We start from the raw sequence: 23,417 nt of genomic DNA, 5'->3' as shown, positions 1-23,417 counted from the left end.
ATAGATGAATGGTAGAATCTGGCAGAGTTAATGAGAATGTGGGGGGTAATAAAAAAATTAGATTAATGTAGGATTGGTGCAAATGGATATTTCTATGCTGTGCCTCTTTACAAGTTACTCTACAAGACCCAGGGTACAATTTGAGAATGAGAAGTAGGCCATTCAGAACTTAGATGGTGAACCCTTGGAATTCCCCATCTTGGAGGCTATGGAAGCTCAAAAACAGAAATCAATAGATTTCTGGCCATTAAGGAATCAACAGATATGAAGAGAGTTCTGCAAAACAGCACTGAGGTGGACGATCAACCATTATCACGATGATGATAGAGCAGGATCCAAGAACCATATTCCTTATGATCACCAGTTGGTTACTAGGATGGCAAATTTGTCGTTTGAGAAGAGTTTAAGTAGAGTTGAGTTTTGAAGGGTGAATGTTCAGGATAGACATGAAGTGCAAGACATTTGTGCTAGCTAAATTGACCAGGTGCCTTTTATTATTATTTTATAGTAGCATTGTTCACCAAATCATAATTATATAACAACAATGCTTTTCTTTAAACAATATACCTGCTAACTTAATTGAGTGTAATCCTCCAACACTTACATCATCCATTTTTATTATGGACAGCTGCCTATAAAGCAAAGATACTAACTGTAGACTCTTTCCTTAGAAGTCTTTTAGAAAAACAGTAAGACAACAACTTTAAAGAACATAGAACACTACAGCACAGTACAGGCCCTTCGGCCCACAATGTTGTGTCAACATTTTATCCTGCTCGAAGATCTATTTAACCCTTCCCTCCCACATAGCCCCCTATTTTTCTATCTTTGGGCAATTCTAACACAACACTGACATTTTAAAACACTCCCCTGTAGCAAATGAAAATCAAACAGAACTATAGATGCTGGAAATCTGAAATACAATACTAGAAACACTCAGCACGTCAGCAGCATCTGTGGAAAATGAAAGGGAATTAACATTTCAGGTTGAAGACCCTTTGTCAGAACCAAGAGGGAGAGGAAACAAGTTACTAATAAGCTGCAGGGAGGAGATGGGAGAGATGGGTAGGGCAAAGGCAACATCTCGGATAGAGTGAGGCCAGGGTTGCCCTGGGAATAAATTGTAAATGGGGTCATCTGGTTAATGAGTTAAAAGAGGCAGTTAGAGAGGGAGAACGTGGTCCTTTCTTCATAAAACCTCTGAAACGAGGATGTTAGAGTGAGAACACAATGAAATGAAGACAGCAGGTCTGACTGTGCTAATCATAGTCATAGAGATGTACAGCATAGAAACAGGCCCTTCCGCCCACCACATCTATGCCAACCATCATGTCTATCTATAGTAATCCCACCTGCCTGCATTAATTCCATATCCCTCTATGCCTTGCTCATTCAAATACCTGTCCAGATGCCTCCATCACGTCCTCTGGCAGCTCATTCCAGATACCAACTGCTTGTGTGAAAATTGTACCCCCTAGATCCCCTTTATACCTCCTCTGTCTCATCTTAAACCTATGCAATCTAGCTTTAAACACCCCACCATGGGAAACAGACTCTGGCCATCTACCCTGTCTACGCCTCTCATAATTTTATATACCTCTATCATGTCACCCCTCAGCCTCATTTGTTCTGGGGAAAGCAGACCCAATCCAATCTCTCCTTTTGACTCAAGCCCTCCAGTCCAGGCAAGATCCTTGTGAATCTTTTCTGCACCCTTTCTAACATAATTTTTTCAATAGTGTGACAACCAGAACTGCACACAATACTCCAAGTGGAGCGTAACCAACATTTTGTACAACTGTAACACAGCATCCCAACCGTTGTACTCAATGTCTCGGCCAATGAAGGCAAGCATGCCTTACGCCTTCTTCATCATCCTGTTGACCTGTGTTGCCACTTACAGGGAACTATGTACTTGTACCCCTAAGTTTCTCTGTTCAACAACACTCCCCAGGGCCCTGCCATTCACTGTCTATGTCCTGCCCTGGTTTAACTTCCTAAAATGCATCACTTTGTATTAATCAGAGTTAAATTCCATCTGCCATTCCTTTGCCCACTTTCCCAGTTGATCAATATCCTGCTGTAATTTTAGACAAGCTTCTTCACTGTCCACTATACCACATATTTTGGAGTGAGAATTAATGGAGTGAGAAAAAACTGAGCCAATAAACACAGATGGTTGACCTAGCTGAGAGAGACCTTAAGTTGCAGAATTTGATCCTGAATCTGAAAGGCTGCCACATGCACGGATGGAAGAAGAGGTGCTATTCTTTAAGCTTATGTTGGGCCTCATTATAACGTTATATATTGCTGCAAGTGTAAAGGGTGCCTGTGTGGCCAGTTTTGATTTCCTTATTTAAGAAAGGATATACAGTCATTGAAAGCATTCCAAAAGAAGTTTATCAGGCCAATTCTGGGAATGACAGAGTTATCCAATTACGAGTGCCTAAGGAAATTATATCCATAATCTCTGAAATTTAGAAAAATGAGGGCTGGTCTTAGTGAAACATACAAGATCCTTAGGAAGCATGACTGGGCAGATGTTGAGATGTTTCATTAGTGGGAGCATCTCAAACAAGGCAATAAAATTACAAGAGTGGGGGTGGTCATTCACAACTGAGGTGTGTAGGAACTTCTCGCAGATGGTGGTGAATCTTTGAAATTCTCTATCCTGGAGTGTTGTGCAGTCCATGTCACTGAGGGTCCTTAGAGAGCAAGTACATAAATTTTCGAAAGATCCGTGAATTGAGGACTATGGAGAACTAATACATAAAAGGAGATGAAGCCTGGAGCAGATCAGCCATAATCATATTGAATGGAGGAGCAGGCTTGAGGGACTGAGTGACCTACTCCTGCTCCTGTTTTCTTATGTTCTTATATTTAATATTTGAGATCAATGAGATTTTGTCAGGCTCTTTGTAAATAAATAGTTAAGACTGAAAAGTGGAATGATTGAATCTGTAAAACATGCAAAAGCATTGCTACTATTTTGAGCATTCTGGTGATGGAGGGCTAACCACGCAGGAAAACAGACACTCTGCATCAAAAGTGACTGTGAATATATAGGTGAAATTCAAAAAAAAACATGCAGAACACCACTGTTATAAAGAATACAGTTGGCAAAATTGCATTTATATAGCACCTTTCACACAAGGACATCATGAGCGATGAAAGATCATGGTCCTGAAACTGCTTTTCTCTCTCTAAAGACGTTGCCATTACCAATATTTTTCATTTTTATTGCAATTAGATATGTACATTTTGGTCAAACATAAAGAAGGAAGGTGAAATAGAGTAAGAGATGTAGAATGTTGAGCTCAGCAAAGGGATATGTAGGGCAGGTGTTCAGAGCCTATTTCCTCTTGCTGAAGAGTCTAGAAATAGAAATAGAAGAATCTAGAAATAAATGAGTCTCATAAAAAGTTTGAATATTTTGGGCTAAAATAAGGAGAAACTTCCTTAAAGCATAGGTTATAACTCTTTGAACTGCGAATTCTCAAACATTCAAGGTTCAAATCCATTGATTTTGGATACTAAAGAGATCATAGCATATGGCGATCAGGCGCGATTGGAAATTTGAGGCATAGGATCGGCCATGAACGTTTTAAATAGCAGAAGGGGCTGAAAAAGCTCCATAGCCTAAAAGTGTTTCTATTTCACGTTCGTGTGACTCCAGCCCAGCACAAAAGCACACTTTCCAAATATCACCACAGTTTCTAACATTAAGAATTAGCCACACGTGGGGCTCTTTACATATGCTTTTTCTGAATCAGAGTCCAAGATACAAGTTTATGCCTGTTACTTTGTTTTCGTTGATGTAAACAGGGGATACGAGTCATACAAATATCTTGAAATCCCCCAGTCGGGGTTTTTGCCCTGAATGACCCCACCAGTTCCGTTGGTTTGCTTCCCATATAATCACATCACATCAACAAAAAAAAAACAAAATCACACCTCGCTTGGAACAGCTGAACTTAAATAGTATTTCACATGGCCGAACCAGGCCCAATAAAATGCCCCCTGAGAAGCCTTTAAATGTCTGTTAAGTCAAGACAAAACTCTCAGCAATTCCGGGAAGATCAAGAACTGCAAGTCCTGGGAGAAGATTCAAGAACAATGCCGATCGTTAATGCCGTCCAATCTGACACATGAGGATGGCCAGCATCAAGCGGCTACTAGCATTAAGATGGTCATAAGGACGAGTGCGAGAATTATTTTAAGGTCTTAAATACTCACGAGCATCAACAGCCCACGACCGGCCCACTGGTGCCGCACGGAGCAACAGCGCGCTGTCCCGTGCGTCAGTGCGTCATCACGGCACCACCGCGTCTCTGCGTCATCGGGGCCGGGCTCAGGGGTTTGTCGGTGACCGACAATCTCGTCAGCCACTCGCAAAGGAAGGTTAGACCTACTTGTGGGAGGGCCTTGTGAGGGAATAGCCAATCGGGCGTTGGTTTCAGAAAAAAAAGGTTGAACGTAACCGACGCAAGGCCGGGACGGAGTGGGTTCGTTCGTGACATGGCATCGTTGGACCGTGTGAAGGTATTGGTGTTGGGGGATTCAGGTGAGGGACAGCTGGTGTGCTAATACTTACGTCTATCTTCATGTGTTTGCTTAGAAAGAATGGTAGACTTGCGAAGTTCTGTATTTGTTATAATTTGGTGGTTATTGAAGGTACAACTTCATACATTGCTGTTGTGGGATTTACTATTTACAGATGCTTCATACAACAGGAAGCACCCTCGTTCACTAGGCTTTAAAGTTATAATGATTCTGCTTAATAATAAATGCACCTTCCTACATCTTTACGATCATCATTAATTGGCAATGTTGAGCTGATGCTGGAATCCTACTGCATTAAAATTCACCAGTAATTTATTTTACACTGGCTTTGTAAAATTGATCCCTTGATTAGCAGCAATGGAATATGGAAATATGATGCGGCGTTAGGTATCCATACAGCGGTACTAGTAAATTATTGATAGAACGGTTCAAATTTAAGTTTATTGTCATGGGCATACATACACAGGGTATCAATGCCATGAAAATTAGCTTTTTGCAGCAGCACAGTACATTTCATGTAATTTATGTCTGTCACGTTTGTACTTACATTAACAAATTATTCATAATTTACATGACAAAACAAAAATAAACATAGTGACATCAGAGAAACGAAGGACTACAGGTGCTGGAATCTAGATGAAAAACACGATGATGCTGGAGAACCTCAACAGGCCAGGTAGCATCTGTAGAGAAAAGCAGGCGGCCAACATTTCGGGTCAGGACCCTTCTTCAGGACATCAGTACAAGTTGAGGGAAATATAGTCCAAGGTAGAATTAGGGTTTTTTTTAAGGTCAGTTCAAGAACCTCATGGCAGTGGGAAAGAAGCTGTTGTTGTACCTTGAGGTGTGGGTCTTCAGGCTCCTGTATCTCCTGCCTGATGACAGCAATGAGAAGAGGGCATAGCCCAGATCGTGAGAGTCTTTGATGATGGAAGCTACCTTCCTGAAACATTGTCTCTTGTAGATGTCCTCGATGGTATTGGTTTATTATTGTCACTTATACCGAGGTACAGTGAAAAACTTGTCTTGCATACCGATCGTACAGGTCAATTCATTACACAGTGCAGTTACATTGAGTTAGTACAGAGTGCATTGATGTAGTACAGGTAAAAACAATAATGGGTCCAGTGGGGAAAGCTGTAACCATGATGGAACTGGCCGAGTCCACCACTCTCTATAGCCTCTTGCATTCCTGCGCATTGGAGTTCCATACCAGGCTTCGATGCAACCAGTCAGAATGCTTTCCACTGTACATCTCTAGAAGTTTGTCAGTCTTTGATGACATGCCAAATCTCCTTAAACTTCTAAGGAAGTAGAGACAGTGGCATGCCTTCTTCAAGGTTGCATTTATGTGCTGGGCCCAAGATAGATCTTGAAGCTGCTTACCCTTTCCACCGCAGACCCTTCAATGAGGACTGGTGTATGTTTGCCTGATTTCCCCTTCCTAAAGTCCACAATCGGTTCCTTGGTTTTGCTGATGTTGAGTGCAAGGTTGTTATGACAAAATTCAACCAGCTGACCTATCTCACTCATCACCGTCTGTGATTCTGCCAACAACAGTGATGTCATGGGTGAATTTGTAGATGGCACTGGAGCTATGTTTAACCACACATGTGTAGGTATAGAGAAAGTACCATGTTGGAATATGGACATTTATAGGTTTATTTGGTTAATTTGATTAGAATTTTTTAAAAATGCATTTATATAGCATCTGTTCTGACCTCTTCAGGTGTTGAATTTGAATTGCATTGTCACTGTCGTAATGTAGGAAATGGGGCAGGTGGTTTAAGCACAACAATGATCACTCTTATCAAAGAATTCATAAGTACCAGGGGAATGAATGATTTTTTTAAAGTCTTCCTAATGAGGGATAATCCAGCCTTGCACTGTTAACATGGTAATAAAAAGTGAAATACTGAGAATACTGAAAATCTGAAATTTAAAAAAAAATAGAAAATGCTGGAAAGTAGTACAATAGGTATAATAGAATAATGAAGTAATGCAGCATTTCAACCCGGAACATCAGCAGTTCCTTTCCCCCCACAGATGCTGCTTGACCCGCTGAGTTCCTCCAGCAGATTGTTTGTTGCTGGAAAATTGTATGTTTGCATCAAGGCAACAGTATTTCAGTTTGACAACTTTTCATGAGAATTGGTAATGAAAGGTCATTGATCTGAAATGTTAACTCTATTTCTCTCTCCACCAATGCTGTCTGATGTGCTGAATGCTTCCTTTTTTTTTACTTATTTCTGACATTCAGATTTTGTATGGATTTAAGTTCACTGTCTCTAGGCCCAGCCCTGGCACTTTTATCTTGTGTCAGAAGGTTGTGACTTCAGTTCCATTTCAGGGATTTGAGCATAAAAATTTATGAATCTACTGGGAGCATGGTGCATTGGAAGAGAGTTTTTCCAGATGAAGTGCCAGCAGATGAACATAAAAGATCCCTCAGGACTAATTAGTGAAGAGCAGTAAATACTAATGCCTGTTAGTATCCCTGTTTAAATGTATCTCTCAAACAACACCACTGAAAATGTTATTTCACGATTAATACATTGTTATTATGGGATCTTGCAAATTATGTGCCACTTTCCCATTGCTCTGTTGAAATAAGTCTGAAGGAATCAGCTGGAGTCCTACCTCATACAGAAGAAGACGGTGATAGTTGAAGGGGATCATTCAATTAAATCCCAGAGCATCACAGCTCGAATTCTTTATGGCAGTAACCCAGGCCTAATCATCTTCAACCACTTCATCAACGAACTTTCCATCATATCAGAAATGGAAATATTTGCTGATAATTGTATGATGTTTTTATTCTATTAACATCTCATTAGAAAATGTGTACAGACGTGAGCTGTATTAACAAGACAATACTTGGGTGGTGTGCTGATACTTGGCAAGTAACATTCTTGCTGTGCAAGTATCTGGCAATAACAGATGAAAGAGACATTCTAACCAGTTACAATACCCATTAAAATAATTAGCATTACTAAGTGCCCTGTGATGAATATCCTGGAGATCTCCATTGACCAAAAACTTAATAGATTCACACACACACACCTGTGCATTTGTGGTGAGCAATACCCCTCCTAAATCCCCAAAGAGATTTAACCATCTATAAGTAAGTCTGCAGTGTGCTGGAAAGCTCTTCTGTTTGCCTGAATGAGTGCAGCTCTAGCAATAAACAAAATGCTGGACACACATCATCACCCTAAGCATTAACTCACTCCACCACCAGTACATCCTAACAGCAATGTGTACAACCCAGAAAATACAAAGCAGTTACTTACCAAAGCTACTTTGATAGCACCTCACAAAACCTTGATCTCTGCTATGAAGGGCGATTTGGTTAGCAGGTGCATTAGAACATCACTGCTTGTAAGTTCCCTAGCAAATCACTCATTTGTCCTGTACTGCAAATGTTTGCTATCTGTTCATTGCTGGGTCTATATCCTGGAACGTGCAGGACCAGAAAGACGACAGCACTTCAAGAAGATGGCTCCCCACTATCTTAATGATGGACAGTGAATGTTGAGCTAGTCAGAGATGTTCAGGTACCATAAATTAAGCAAATATGTTTCTTAAGTTGGCTGTAAAGACTTTATGGATAACCTGAGGTGTGAATAGCACTACATGATTGTTTAGAATACAGTAGTGTTTTGAATATGAGTTTTTGAATTTCTTTTTTTGGAGAAAAGGCTGTATGCATAATTTCGATGCAAACAAAGTGAATATTCTCCAGTTGATACCTAATTAGCCCTCTAGCACTAGAATGCTCCCAATAGCATTGATGTTTTTATATTTTTCATCAGGTAATTCATTCCACTTGTTTTTTTTTCTGTCTGCTTATTTTCCAGGAGTTGGGAAATCATCTCTTGTCCATTTGTTTTGCCACAACCAGGTATTGGGCAATCCATCATGGACTGTTGGATGCTCTGTAGATGTGAGGGTAAGTTTGAGAGGGGACAGAAGTTCTTCTTGAATGTGAAATCTCATGTTTTTTTTTTCCTAAGGTACTAATAAGCTGACTAGATAAAGTAACTTGATTTTAAGAGGAAAAACAATTTTGACTTGTGTGTCCTGGACAGGTCCATTCTTGAAGAATTTAAAGACACAGTGACTATCATAAGGATGCTTTTGGCTTGGAATAATATATCATCGTGCAATTAAAGAGTAGATGAATTCTGGAAATTTTCTTTAAACTCTGTTACTTCTCAATTTGCATCTAGAAATGGGCTTTTCTTCAGAGGCCACTGAATGAAAAATGGTGGCATCTATGGGAAGGGAAATTGAGTTAAAGTTCCCAGATCAAAGACCCTTTGTCAGAACTGGGAAGGACACAAAACTAGCTTTTTAAATTGTCGGAGGGTTGGGGAAGGGGGATGTCTCTGTTAGGGTAAAACTGGAGTGATTGTGGGATTAGGCTGTAAACAAGGTTATCTGGTCAATGAGTGAATTGGAGCAGTTAGAGAGTGAGATCATAGGCAAAAGAACATAGTCATAAAGAATGTAGGAACTGCGATTGCAGAGCAGAAAGATGTGCACAGCAGGTCAGGCTGGGCATGTCCTCCACTCCCGGAGGGGAAAAAGGGAAGGAAAAAACAAACAAGCTGAGCCAATATCAGTCAAACAGATGATCAACTGATACAGGCAGAAACTGCATTACCTGAAGTTGTAGAATTTAAAACTAAGTCCAGAAGGCTGCAGTGTGTCCAGACAGGAGATAAGGTGCTGTTTTTTAAGTGTCCGTTGGACCTCATTGTAACAATCCAGGAGGCCCAAGAGTGTTGGGTCAGATTAGGAGTGGCATGGAGAATTAAAGTGGCAGGCAACGGAAATGCAGCTGCTTTGCAAAGTGATCTTGGAAATACTTGGACTGCTTCATCAAGCGCCTTCGCTCCATCCACCGCAACAGCCAGGATCTCCCGGTGGCCAACCACTTCAATTCCACTTCCCATTTCCATACTGACGTGTCTTTCCACGGCCTCCTCTACTGCCATGTTAAGGCCAGACACAGGTTGGAGGAGCAATACCTCATATTCTGCCTTGGTAGTCTCCAACCTGATGGCATCAAAATCGATTTCTCTAACTTTCAGTACTTCTCCCCCCCCCCCCCCCTTTTGTTTTCCCTCATTCCTGTGGCCCTCTCACCACTTCTCTTTCCCCTCCCCACCCTCATGACCTGTCCATCACCCCCTCCCCCCATTCCCCACCCCTTTATTCCATGGTCCTCTCCTGCCGGATTCCTCCTCCTTCAGCCCTTTGCCTCATCCACCTATCACCTCTCAGCTTCTCGCATCATTCCCTTTCATCCCACCCTCCTACCTTCCCCCCCCTCCCCCCCTCACCTGGATTCGCCTATCACCTGCCAGCTTGTGCTCCTCCCCCTCCCCCTATCTTTTTATTCTGGCTTCTGGCCTTTTCCTTTCCAGTCCTGATGAAGGATCTCAAACCGAAACAGTGACTGTTTATTTTCCTCCATAGATGCTGCCTGACCTGTTGAGTTCCTCCAGCATATTGTGTGTGTTGCTTGGAAATACCAACAGGATTAGTCAAAGTTAACATGGATTTAGGAAAGGGAAATCGTGGAATCTTTTGAGGTAGCAGAATAGATTAAGTTTAACTAGTTAATGTGATGATTTTGGGGTTTCAGAAAGCCTTTGATAAGATATCACACAAGATTAAATGAAATTAGAGCATACTGGAGTTAATATACTGCCATTGTTGATTGGTTAACAGACAAAAGAGAGAATAGGAATAAACATAACAATAGGGCATTTAAAAAATCATAAGACTTTCAAACAGGGCCCATATGCTTTTATGAAAGGGAAATTATATTTGATATTTGCTAGAGTTCTTTAGAGAATGTAACAGATGGTGGACAAAGAAGAATCTGGAAATATAGTATACTTAGATTTCTAGAAAGCATTTAAAAGGCCTGATAAAATCTTACTGCTCAAGAAAAGGAATGTACAGTATTTGGGGGTAAATTTTTGATATCATAGTGCAGTGGCTAACTAGCAGAAAACAGGATGAATGGATCACTTTTAAATTGGCAATATAACTTGTAGAGTGCATTGAAGGATCAGTGCTGGGACCTAAACTATTTACAGTCTAAATTAGTGATACGAATACAGAGGCCAAATTTGCTGCTGATAATAATGAAGGCTGGGTTAGCAAGTTGTGAAGACACTGAGCCTGCAGAGGGATGTAGACAAGTTGAGTGAGTGGACAAGGAGTTGGCAGAGTGTAAAGAGGGAAAATGTGAGATTATCCATTTCAGAAGGAAGAATGAGAAAGCAACTTGTTATTTAAACAGAGTCTGACTACAAAATTTAATGGTGCGTAGGGATCTGTGGGTTTTAGTATGTGGAACCCAAAAAGTTAGCTTGCAGGTACAGCAACTAATAAAGAAGGCTAATAAAATGTTGGCTTTTATTGCATGGGGTATGGAGTATACAAGTAAATGTTGCATCAAAACATCCCAACAAGGTGCTGATGAGGCTGCACCTGGAGTTATGCTCTCCATATAATGTATTTGCATTGGAGTCAAGTGATTTTTATCAGTAAAACAATTTATTAAAAATTGTTTAAATATTTTGCCATGGTTTACTATAATTATTGTAGTGAACTATAAATTCTTTGCTTTAGCAATGTTATCTACTGTTGATTTAAATTTAGATATTACGGGCTTTACATTAAAAAATGTTATGGCTACTATTTGCATTGTTTTATTTTGGGAAATTATTTATAACTACAGGAACTGGTGATTTGATTTAATTCAGGTTCATGACTATAAGGAAGGCACACCAGCTGAGAAAACCTACTACATTGAATTGTGGGATATTGGTGGATCTGTGGGCAATGCCAGTAGCATTAAAAGCACTAGAGCCGTATTTTATAACTCCGTGAATGGTATGAAAGTTCCTTTTGCTGTTCAGTGTTTGTGTCCACAATAATTATATTTAAGCTTAGTCTTTTCATAATCTGCATGATCTCTTCCATAAATTTGTCTTAAAATTATAGAATGTTTTATGACAGAATCTGACAATTCAGCCCTTTTGAGTTTGTACTAGTGTTTTTCTAGAGTCATAGAGCAATACAGTAGGGATACAGGCCCTTCGGCCCAACCAGTCCATGCTGACTATGTTGTCCACCCAAGTTCCTGCATTTGGCCCATATCCCAGCAGGCCCCTCCCCTCTGTGTACCTATCCAAGTGCTTTTTAAATGATACTATTGTATCTGCCTCAACCACTTCCTCTGGCAGCTCATTTCATGTACTCACCACCCTCTGCATGAAAAAGTTGCCGTTGGGTTCCTTTTAAATCTTTCCCCTCCCACCCCAAATCAATGCCCCCTGGTTTTGGACTCCTGTGCCGTGGGGAAAAGACTGTTACCATCCACCCTATCTATGCCTTTCATAATTTTAAACACTTAGGAGAATGAGGGGTGACCTTCTATGTCCCAAGGAATAAAGGCCTAGTTTGGCCAACCTCTCCCTATGACTCGGGTCCTCTAGTCCTGGTAAGACCCTCATAAATCTTTTCTGCACTCTTTCCAGTTTAACCACATCTTTCCTATAACAAGGTGACTAAAACTGTGCACAGTACTTCAAGTGCGGCCTCACTAATGACTTATACAACCGCAACATTATGTCCCAACACTTTTCCTCGATACCCTGACTGATGAAGGCTCGTGTGCTAAACGCCTTTTTCACCCACCTTGTCTACGATGCTTTCAACGAACCAAGCACTTTTACTCCTAGGTCCCTCTGTTCCATTACACTCCCTGGTGCCCTACCATTAATAGTATAAGTCCTACTCTGATTTGACTTTCTAAACTCTCTTACTTCATACCCATGAATATTCTTTCATGAGCACCTACTTAGTTTCTACAAAATAATTTATGGATTCTGCTTCACCAGCCTGCAACTTGTAAGCTGTCTTTAGCCAAAGTAACTGCCTTTGATATAGTACAGGAAATACTATTCTTTATATTTCAGTGTTAGTTTTGAAATCATGCACACTATGAAACTATTTTGTACATTAAAATTAATCATAAATTACTATTTCCTTTTTAATTAAAACTGTCTCTGGATGTTAGTTCTCATCAGCCATGGACAGATAGGCAACAGCTTTATCTTGTTAAAATTCATTAAAGTAATGTCTATCTTTGTTGAAATATTATTGATCTATAAATGCTAGTGAGACCTATGTTATTATCATAGAGTGCCATCCATCTGGATCTCTAGTTTAATACTGGCTTTACAACTGTACAATGGTACTAATTAAGCTTGTTTTTCTATTATCTAAATATGGAACTGATGCTCTGTTTCTTTTGAATGCTGATTCTTAAAGGTATAATATTAGTGCACGACTGTACTAACAAAAAGTCATCTCAGAATCTGTATCGGTGGTCATTAGAGGCTTTGAATAAGGATTCCACTCCTACTGGAGTCATAGTGGCAAATGGGTAAGTTTGTTTCTGCTGTAATGCAACCAAAACAATAAACTTATTGGAACATTCTTCGTGAAAACTTAAGAGCGATTTTGTTCAGAACTTAAATAAACCATACTGCATTCACCTAAAATTTGATACACAAAACGCAGGCTAATAACTTTTAAAATTAGTTGATCTTCTGCCATATTACATTTGGGTGGTCTTGATAACACTGAACTTTTTGGTTTAAGTAGAATTAGATGAGAAGTAAGAATCTGTATGAAGAGGGAGGATGGTTAAGGAATAGTGGAGCAGGGGAGAAGAAGAAACAGAAGGAGGCAGTAATAGGTAAAAGGAGGAAGAGGAATGATATAAAAGAAAAGGGGAGGAATAAAGAGTAATTTGATGGAAAGTGATGTTCAGTGGACTTCATCACTGCCTTGAAAATCAGCCTGTGACCAGAGAAAGTTCAAACATTTGGGAGAACAATAATAAAGGCGAACTCGAGTTAGTTGGTATATGGGGACTGAGGCATGGGAACCAATCATTGAAGAGGGAAAATAACAATAAGTGTGCGGGTGAAGGGTGGTAATTTACGGTTGTGATTACTGGTGGAAGGGGACGTGAAATAGGCAACCTTTGAAGAAGACGTGCAGCCATTGGGTTACTTAAAATGGGAAGTATGATGACCAACTGAGGGATGTGCCTTGGGAATGGACCATTGAGAAATTGAGCCGATGGTGATACAAGAGCAGAAAATGTTGGGCGTGGTTCACCAGCAGTTTCACAATTCCTACTGTGTACCACTTCAGGATTCAACCGTTTTTTTTTATTGCATGCACGTGGGTCATACAAAAGTCAGAAATGGTTATTTTTTTTAAACAGGGACTATGATCGGGAGCAATTCGCAGATAAGCAGATTCCATTGTTGGTCATTGGAACAAAGTTGGACCAAATTCATGAAACTAAGAGGAATGAGGTGTTGACGAGGACTGCATTCTTGGCAGAGGATTTCAATGCTGAGGAAATTAATCTGGTATGTTTCTTTAAATCTCTGATTCTTAAAAATAAAAGTAAAATTTATTTTCACTTGAACAAAATCCTGCGTAGATGTGAAGATGGTTTTAGAAAATTACTCTAGTGTAGCTTAGTAAAATGAATACAATTGTTGCATTGCGTAGACTGATTCAGATTAGGGTAGAAATTTGTCCTCCGTTGCATATGCAAGACACGTTATGCTCTGCTTTTAGAATTTGTAGCCAAATTTAGAGAGAATGAAACATGTACAGTACTGTATCATATGTTTTGTAAATGCAACTAAGGATACCTTTTTATCCTAGATTTATAACATCATGCCCAAAAAGGCTGTGGTAGGTTTAGTTTTAACAGTTCACTCTCAAATTAAGGTAATTTAGTAGTTAGATTAGGAGTAAACTTTAGTTTCTTAATTACCTTTTTCCATTACTAACATAATAATGGTTAACTCTTAACTGCCATTTAAAATTACTTGCCAATCTAATCAGTTACATTATATCTATTGCATAAAACTTAGCATAAAACTAGATTGACTACCTAGCACTTATAAAGGCACTGGATTCAGAAATAACAAAGGTGCACACTGACGATCTTGCACAATTGTGCAAATATCTTCTGACACAGTTGAGAGAACTATCTCGCAGATCAGTCAAGCAACAACCTTTTGCGTCATCATACTCTTGGAATCATTCTGGGTTCCTCTTCTATCATCTGTGGGTATGCCTACCTCATTCATAGGGAAGGCCCACCAGAGGTGGCAGTGTAGATGCACATAGTTGTTAGGGAATTCACAGCCTTGATTTTGGACCCTTTGAAATTCATTGTATCTGGCCAACCAAGGGCATGGAAAAGTCGTACTGATTTCCACCTGGTGAACCTGTACATTTTCTATGTCACTGGTCTGCTGTCTCACCTAGATGGACCCTGGCTCATTCATGCAGGGACATTTAAGAGACTCTTATATAGACACTTGATAGAAAAATAGGGGACTATGTGGGAGGGAAGGGTTAGATAGATCTTAGAGCAGGATAAAATGTCAACACAACATTGTGGGCCGAAGGGCCTGTACTGTGCTGTAGTGTTCTATGATCTGCATAGTTCTATTAGAATTCTGGTTGTTTTCCTTTTATCTTTACAAAATATGCCTCAAATAGTAGAGGACTATAACTTGCCCTTGATTCCAAGAAAATGTTATTAATGCGGCGATGTGAAATAATGCATGAACCAATTGTTTACTTCAAATTAAACAACCACGGTGTGATTGTTCTTTATTAATTTTTTTTTTAACAACTTGTCTTAGGATTGTACCAATCCACGATATTTAGCTGCAGGATCTTCCAATGCTGTGAAATTGAGTCGGTTTTTTGATAAAGTAGGTAACTTTTTGATTTGTACTGTAACCAGTCTTGTGACTGCACTGTAATAGAGAACCAACAAATTAGAATTTTAAATGAGAATTTGTCAGCTATTACAGTAAAATCATACCTGCATTATTGGGAAGTCTTGGCCTTAAGAATCCTACTTACTGAAATAACTTAATTTGCATGTCATATTTAAATATTGACTATGCTACAGCGGCAAAGAATATTGTAGCTATGTCTACGCACTAGATTCTTTTAGCTTTTGGGGCCTGCTGAAATTTGAGCTTGTAATTGCTATTGTTGCCCCAATATCTTGATCTCTCTGGTAATGCTTATGAAATAAAAGCTAATATCTCTAAACAGGGAAATAAAATTTGACAACTATTTGGTCTAGAAAGACATACTGGGTGAAGCACCAGGCATATTGGAAAATGAGTTCCAAGCCTGCTGACGTTGCGACATAGGACCTCATGCATGCATTGGACAGCTATGCAAACCCACAACCAACTCAGCAGATCAAAGTTCTGCCCCATTCAGTCTTGAATGATAGCGAATAATTAAACAGTTAGTAGGAGGAGGATACACCAAGATCATCCCCATTCTCAATGGTAGCAGTGCTCTGCATGAGACGCAAAACATTTGTAACTTTTAGTCATAAGTGCTTTGTCTTGACTTCCTCCTGAGGTCCTCGTCATCGCTCAGAATAGTGTCTTGGAACCTAACATCATCTTCCATCTTAGGATCTGAAGTGGGAATGTTCAGTTCAATGCAACTCTTCATAATGCAGTAGTCCATGCCTGCATGCAGCAAGACAAACAACGTTTGGCACAGCCTGATAAATAGCATGTAGCACTGTGTCATACAAGTGGTAGGCTATGACCATCTCCATAAGAGAGTCTAACCACCTACTGCTGGCATTTAATGGTATTGTCATTGCCACGTCCCCCACCATCAACATCCTAGAGATTAACATTGACCAGGAATGCTAACTGAACCAGCCTCATAAATAATATGGCTACAAGAATGGGTCACAGGTTTAGGATCCTGTAGCAAGTGACTCACCCACTCACTCCCTAAAAAGTCATCCCACTACCTACAGGATGCATCAGAAGTGCAATGAGATATTCTCCACTTGTCTGGATGAGTACAACTGTAACAACACTCATGAAGTTCAACACTGTCCAGGAAAAAGGTAGCCCACCTAAATGGCTATCCCAAACACTCTATCTCTACACCACCAGTACATCTTGGTTACCATGCATGCCATTTATAAAAGCACAGCAGTTACTTGCCTTGGCTTGTCTGACAGCAAAACCAATGACCAACCACTGAAGAAGAAGGGCAGCAGGTGAATGAATCATGGAGATTCCCCTCCATGCTACACAGCATTCTTACTTGTCCATATTTTTTTCTGCCTTCGTGATCACTGTGACTAAGTACTGGAACTCCCAGTCAGCACGGCATTGTGCATGGGAAATCTTGTCAGACAAATCTCTTGGAGTTTTTTGAAGGGGTGACCAAGAGGATAGATGAGGGGAGAGCAGTGGATGTTGTCCACATGGACTTCAGCAAGGCCTTTGACAAGGTCCTCCATGGTAGGCTGTTCTGGAAGGTTAGATTGCATGGGATCCAGGGAGAGAGAGCTAATTGGATTCATAATTAACTTGATGGTAGGAAGCAGAGAGTGATGGTCAAAGGAACCAATGTTCATATTATTCCCAGGAGTTCAGTGATTTTTTAAAAAAAAAGCTTCTAACTAAGATTTTAAATTGGAGTTGCTCACTTTGTTTTAAGCATTGGGCATTTTTGCATGTTGTAGTGATTTCATTCCAGTGGTGTAATGCTTTTATTTATAAAGCCATTGTACCTTTATATCACAAGTTTAACTTTTTTTTCCTCCATAATGGCAGTTGAGAAAGAGTTCCATATATCAAATGACTAGACAATCTTGTCTTAAGTAGTCATCATCATATATGTTACTAGATTATCAAAGCAACAAATTATATGGATGGTTTCCATCAGGAGGCACAGGATTGCATTCTGAACTGAAAAGATAGATAGTATTCTAGACTCAAGAGTAAAATCTAAGGTCAGTTGTTGCATTCCTGTCCTCCTGCCAGAAATTAGCTGATCTTAGAAGAAGGAATTGAACTTGGGATTTTCTTCTGGTCTGTGTGGTTTAGTTGCATGCTGTACAAGTAACTAGCAATTTATCAATAAATAATCTGAAACTGTCATATGACATTGCGTCTTTTTCCTCAAAGTATTTGGTTCATATTAGATGCCGGTTTCACCAAGTGTGTGTAGTTTGTACGTATAGTAATTGTTGCTTTGTTTTGAGTTTTTAGGTTATAGAAAGGAGGTATTTTTCACGTGATGGTAATCAGGTTGGTATATGCTTAAATGTTTTCTCGCAAACCAGACAGTATATAACTTTTCTCCATTCTAATGGTTCAGATAAATAATTCATCAAAAAAAAATGCAAGAATTGGAGGGAAAAAATTAGAGGGTATCAACTTCTGGATCAATGAGCTCTCTGATTAGAACGCAGCTCCAGTAGTAGACCTCAGTCTCAATATCGTCCACTGCTAGATCACTTTGGCTCACTTGGTAATACTTTTGCCTGTTTGCGAGAAGCTTGTTGGTTAAAGGTACGTCCTAGTTCTTTAGCATATTATCTATTTGTATATCTGCGTAATGGGTAATGCATGATGTTGTGGAGCTGCCTTGTTTCACTTGCAGTATTAATCTAAGTCCGCTTGTTCAGGTGGATTAAAGGATCCCATTGCACTTGTCAAAAAGCAGATCTTTTGATTGATTTTCTATTTTCAACCAACATCATAAAATCTATATTATGGATTATTCTTGTTGGCTGTAAATTGTTATGTGAAGAACTGCAGCTGTATTTGTACAATAATGATTCTGGGAGATTCTATAGCCATGCGCCACATATATACTGAAGTAGAATTAAAAAGTCCCTGTATTAAAAGAAAACATCAAATTCCTTCCATCTGTTCCATCTGTTCCAACTGTCCTTGGATTAACTTTTCTTTCTTCACCTTAAGACAACCTGCCTATTAATCTAGTAAATCTTCTCTGAACTGTTTTCAATGTGTTAACTCCTTTCCTTAAATATGGAGACCAGTACTGCACATGTAGTCTCACCAGTGCCATACATAATTGAGGCATAATATCCTTACTTTTGTATTCATTCATGGAGTCTCATGAGTGTTTGTGAAATTTTTTTTCCTGCACTCTGTTTTATCCCGTTTTAAATCTTCCTATTGTGGCTGTGTGTCATTTTTTTTGTCAATATCACTGTCCATTTTTACTGTCTCAGTTTCTATTCTCGACCCCTCAAAATCAGTTGCTTCCATGAGTAATGTGTCTCAGCTTATCAAGAAATTTCAGCTCATTCTTGCACATATGTGCAAAGTGCCTAAATAGTTGTGAAACTGCACGGGTGGTCTAAAGTGATTGTTGGGAAAAATGCAAATGATTGGGTGAAGCAAGAACCTCTGTATTACTTTGAGTGTTTCTATTTGCAACACTAGCACACCATCTGGATCCTGTCAGTGTAAGACTAGTTTTGATAACTGGAGTTGGGGACTTGAGTTTAGACCACGCAGATATAGGGCGAATTCTGCACCCAGTAACTTGTTATCTTAACTATATAATTTTGTTTTGCAGATTCCTGGTTTTGCTGATCGAAAACGTTTTGGAACAGCAGGTGCATTGAAGGTTCTTCATTATGATTGAGCAGAACTGCCAGTGGCTGACAGTATGTGGAAGCAAAAGTTCATCTCTCAACATCTTTATTGTTAATTATCTTGAGGAAAGGAATTGTGCATTGCTTTTGCTTTTTATAAAATATTGAGTGATCGGAGAGTATTAAGAGGATATTGAAATATTTAAATTTCTAAGGAGATAAATGAATTCTTTTTAATATCAGGATCATTGGTTTCCTTTTCAACAAATACATATTTCAGACTCCAGTTTGGAATACCAAACACACGTGGAAGTGACTGTACATTGTACTCCTCTTCCAAGATTCTGTTCTATTCAATGGAGCTGAATTTTGGAAACCAATTACAGGACAAAATTCTTGATCTCCAATCTGTAAATTACAATTCATGTGGATAATGTATACTCCTTAAGGTGGCAACTTTTTAGTATCTAAATGAATGGTGCCATGAAGTGATAAATAGTATAGAACTTGGTTTCAAATGAGGTAAATACTATCTAACTATGTCAGCTAGTAGGCATGTAAATTTGAAGATGCATGTAAATTTAAAAATTTTAACAAATGTACAAATCCCTTTCATATGGAAATAAAAATAAAAACATAGGAAGATGGACTATTTATTTTTAAACAGTGAAAGAAAGGTGTTGGTGTTCAGAAGAACCAGGGTGCTCATGTACATGAATGACTGAAAATTTAATATGCAGGTTCAGTAAGCAAATAAAAAGGAGAATGGTGTGCTAGCCTTCATTCAAATAGATTTTAGTAAATGAGTTGAAATGTCCTGTTTCAACTGCATCTGGAATGGTCTTTCTACCTAAGGAAAGGATATACCCGTAACTGAGGGAGTACAGTAGAGTATTGCCAGATTGGATGGTAGGTTCATTGTATGAGGGGAAGTTAAGCAGACCTGGCCTGAACTCTTGAATTTAGAAGAAACAAAAAGTGCGCTTTTTATATATACGAAATTCTTATGGGCTCAACATGGTTGATGCAGGGATGATGTTTACCCCTGGCTGGGTTTAGACGAGGGGTCACGGTCTCAACATTCAAGGTCAAGGGTGACAATGAAACAATTTCTTCACTCACTGCTGAATTTTTGGAATTTTCTGTCCAAGAGGCCTATGGAGGCTCAATAGCTGAGTATATTCTTGACTGAGATTGAATAATTTTAGATATTAAAGTAATTATTGGGTTATTCCTGGAAAGTGGTTGTGTGGTAAAAGATCAGCCAAAATCTTTTAGAATGGAGGAGCAGGCATGAGTGGGACTGATGGCTACTCTTACTTCTGCTTTTCTTATGTAACTGCCCTTGCATTTAACTTAAAACAGTTTTCATGTGTTTCTGCCAAAGCCTGTTGCCGTATTTATCCAGAATTACCTCAAGTCATTCGGTCATTATTGCCAAGGGACCAGTAACACTCAATAAGTGTTCATCAGGTGTTGTCAGCTGAGAAAAGGGAGAAACATCTCTTATGAGTACCAGAGATATTTTTGATCACTAGTAAGCAACCAAAGCTTATAGACCACTGAATGCAAACTATTTGATGAATATTCTATTTATACATGTACACATGTATTGTTTTAACTTATGCCTTGGGCAATGAACAAACATTCAATCAACTAACTGTCTCCTTGGGTAGACTTGAATTACTTTAGTATTACTCTGGTATTACTTGAATTACTCTACTATTAAGATACTAGAGCAAAGTATTATCTGAAGTATTTGCTTTACTTAATAAGCAAAGATGCTGTTAAATCATGCCCACTAAGTGCCAGTGTTCAGTAGATTTACATCTATTGCATTTTGTATGAAGTAAAAAAGTCAAAGCTGTGAATCTCAGGAATTTCTTTTACTCTTGAATTTCTACTACTTTCAACTGTTTTACCAAACTGCCAGATTTTCAGTCTTGCAAGTAGGTAATATGTTTGGACAATGGGACCACAATAATTAACACTGAAACTGCAAATCGAGTTGATTCTTTAGCAGGGCAATACTTGTTCTTGTAATATTATTTTATTTTGCTTTTCTTTTCAAGATCACTTTAACTTTACATTGGTAGACACTACTCGTGTAACTTTCTTTCAGTAGGCTTCTATTGTAACATGTAAAAGTTTGTTATTAATGTGCTTGTACTTTGAATGAATAGATGAAGAAATCACTCAATACATTTGTAACTGTGGTATATGATTCAAATTTGTTTTATAAAAATTAGTAGCAGAAAGTTCAAATTTTAAAATTTGCCACACTTGTGTAAGAGATGATTTCAAAAATTTGCTAAATATTGTTTGTTAGTGCACTCTACATGTATTGAAAATCATAAACACTGATAAAATTTATTTTGAAACTTGAATTTATTCAGTTAAAACAACTAATTTATTGGAGGAATCAATAAATAAGTACTGGAGTGCTTTGGAAGATTTTGATTTGTGATTGTGAGGAATGGAATACTTTCCAGGATAGTCAGTGTGAGTATTTCAAACATTCTTAGGCCTGGTACAGGACATGTAGATGCAACCTCTGAACAGCATGCTTTGCTGCACACGGATAATCAGTTTCCACCTTTCTGTGAGTCTTTCAGATGGGATTACCAGCCTTCCAAATTTAAGAGTATTGTGCTCATAAGAATTGGATGGATGCTGACCAATGGAGGGCAATTTCTATCCTGAAAAGGTGATAGAATTAGAAACACGCATCACATATTAAAAGTACCTGAACACGTACTTGAATTTGAACCTGCTGGGTCACAGACCAATTGCTGGAAGGTGGATAGCCAATTATTGACTGGTGCAGACATAATAGGCCTAATCACTTCCTCTGTGTTGCAAATTTTCTATAATTCTTTGACTTCTAAGGAAAGAACAGAATCTCTTCCACAAATGTTTTAAGACACTTAATCATGAGAGAGTAACTAAATACTAGGTATATGATTAAGCCTTTGCTATTTGTTTTCCCTTTATAACCAGCCTTTCAACTTGTACTGTAGCTTGGAAAGAGAGGGAGTGAAAACAAGGAACTGCCTAACATCAGTGATAGGAAAAAATGCTAGAATCAACAATAAAAGATGTAATAATAGAACTCCTTACAAAGAATAATATGACTGAGCAGAATCAACAACAATTTATGAAAGGTAAATTATGTTTGACTAACCTACTGGAATTCTTTGAGGATATGACCTGTGGAATAGATGAGGGGAAACCAGTTGGTGTGGTGTATTTGGATTTTTGAGAGGCTTTTGGTAAATCCTGCACAAGAGATTAATTATAGACAGAGTCATAAAGCATGGAAACAGACCAACATGTTCATGCCAACCAGTGGGACCCATCCATCTTAATCCCACCTTCTAGCACTTGGCCCATAACCTTCTATGCCTAGCGGAGTCACAGGAGATGGATGAGGTCTTAAATGAATGCCTCCTAAATTTAGCTACCGTGGAGAAGGTTATGGAAGCTAGTGAGTTCAAGGAAGAAGGTAGTGATGACCTGAAACATATCGATATTATGAAAGAAGAGGTGTTCTTGAAGCATATAACGGTGGATAAATCCCCTGGGCCTGACTGTGTATCCTGTGAGAAGCACGAGAAGAAATTGCTAGCGTCCTGCCAGCAATTTTTGTATCTGCCTTAGCCATGGGTAAGGTGCCAGAAGACTGGAGTGTGGTTAATGTGCCTTTATTTAAGAAGGACTGCAAAGACAAGCCAGAGAACCACAGACTAGTGAGCCTCACATCAGCATGGGAAAGCTACTGGAGGGGATTCTGAGAGAGAGGATCTATCTGCATTTGGAAAGGCAAGGGCTGATTAGCGATAGTCAGCATGGTGTGTGTGGGAAATCCTGTCTCTCGAATTTGATTGAGTGTTTAGAAGGGGTGACAAAGAGGATTGATGAGGGCAGGGCAGTAGATGTTGTTCACATGGACTTTAGCAAGGTCCTTTGAGGTCTGGCAAGGTAGGCCGGTCCAGAAGGTTGGATCACATGGGATCCAGGGTGAGCCAGCCAATTGGATGTAAAATTGGCTTGGTGATAGAGTTAGAGGGCGGTGGTAGAGTTAGAGGGCAGTGGTAGAAGGTTGATTTTCAGACTGGAGGCCTGTGACTAGTGGTGTACTGCATGGATCAGTGCTGGGTCTCCTGTTTGTTTTTATATATGTGTGTATGTGTATATATATGTGTGTGTGTATATATACACGATTTGGATGTGAATGTAGTTAGCAAGATTAGTAAGTATGTGGATGAGACCAAAATTAGTGGTACACTGGACAGTGAAGAAGGTT

The 23,417-nt window shown here is 39.2% G+C and overlaps 2 protein-coding genes across 4 annotated transcripts in view; one reads left to right on the top strand and one right to left on the bottom strand.

Moving 5' to 3' along the window:
* Positions 1 to 4,380, bottom strand: part of gtf2e1 (general transcription factor IIE, polypeptide 1, alpha) — a 37,821-nt gene extending 33,441 nt beyond the window's left edge. The window contains exon 1 of the mRNA XM_052013884.1: positions 4,237 to 4,380. The gene's annotated coding sequence lies outside the window, so the exon portion shown is untranslated. The remainder of the gene's footprint in view (positions 1 to 4,236) is intronic.
* Positions 4,381 to 4,471: 91 nt separating this feature from the next.
* rabl3 (RAB, member of RAS oncogene family-like 3) overlaps positions 4,472 to 23,417 on the top strand; it is a 24,625-nt gene continuing 5,679 nt past the window's right edge. For 2 of the 3 annotated variants that reach the window (XR_007956164.1, XR_007956163.1), the window contains exons 1-8: positions 4,472 to 4,564; positions 8,424 to 8,515; positions 11,352 to 11,481; positions 12,925 to 13,039; positions 13,892 to 14,042; positions 15,342 to 15,413; positions 17,751 to 17,789; positions 19,093 to 19,183. Coding sequence is in view for 1 of the 3 variants with exons in the window: in XM_052013635.1 (XP_051869595.1) it covers positions 4,519 to 4,564; positions 8,424 to 8,515; positions 11,352 to 11,481; positions 12,925 to 13,039; positions 13,892 to 14,042; positions 15,342 to 15,413; positions 17,751 to 17,789; positions 19,093 to 19,161 (714 nt within the window). In the remaining 2 variants the exon portion in view is untranslated. Of the gene's footprint in view, positions 4,565 to 8,423; positions 8,516 to 11,351; positions 11,482 to 12,924; positions 13,040 to 13,891; positions 14,043 to 15,341; positions 15,414 to 17,750; positions 17,790 to 19,092; positions 21,430 to 23,417 lie in introns of those variants that run through there. The other variant, XM_052013635.1, reaches the window with a different exon arrangement.

This window comes from Pristis pectinata, chromosome 4 (genome assembly GCF_009764475.1).
Source record: "Pristis pectinata isolate sPriPec2 chromosome 4, sPriPec2.1.pri, whole genome shotgun sequence".
NCBI classification, from domain to species: Eukaryota; Metazoa; Chordata; class Chondrichthyes; order Rhinopristiformes; family Pristidae; genus Pristis; species Pristis pectinata.
Note: the sequence above shows the minus strand (reverse complement) of the source record. Positions and strands in the feature narration are given on the sequence as shown.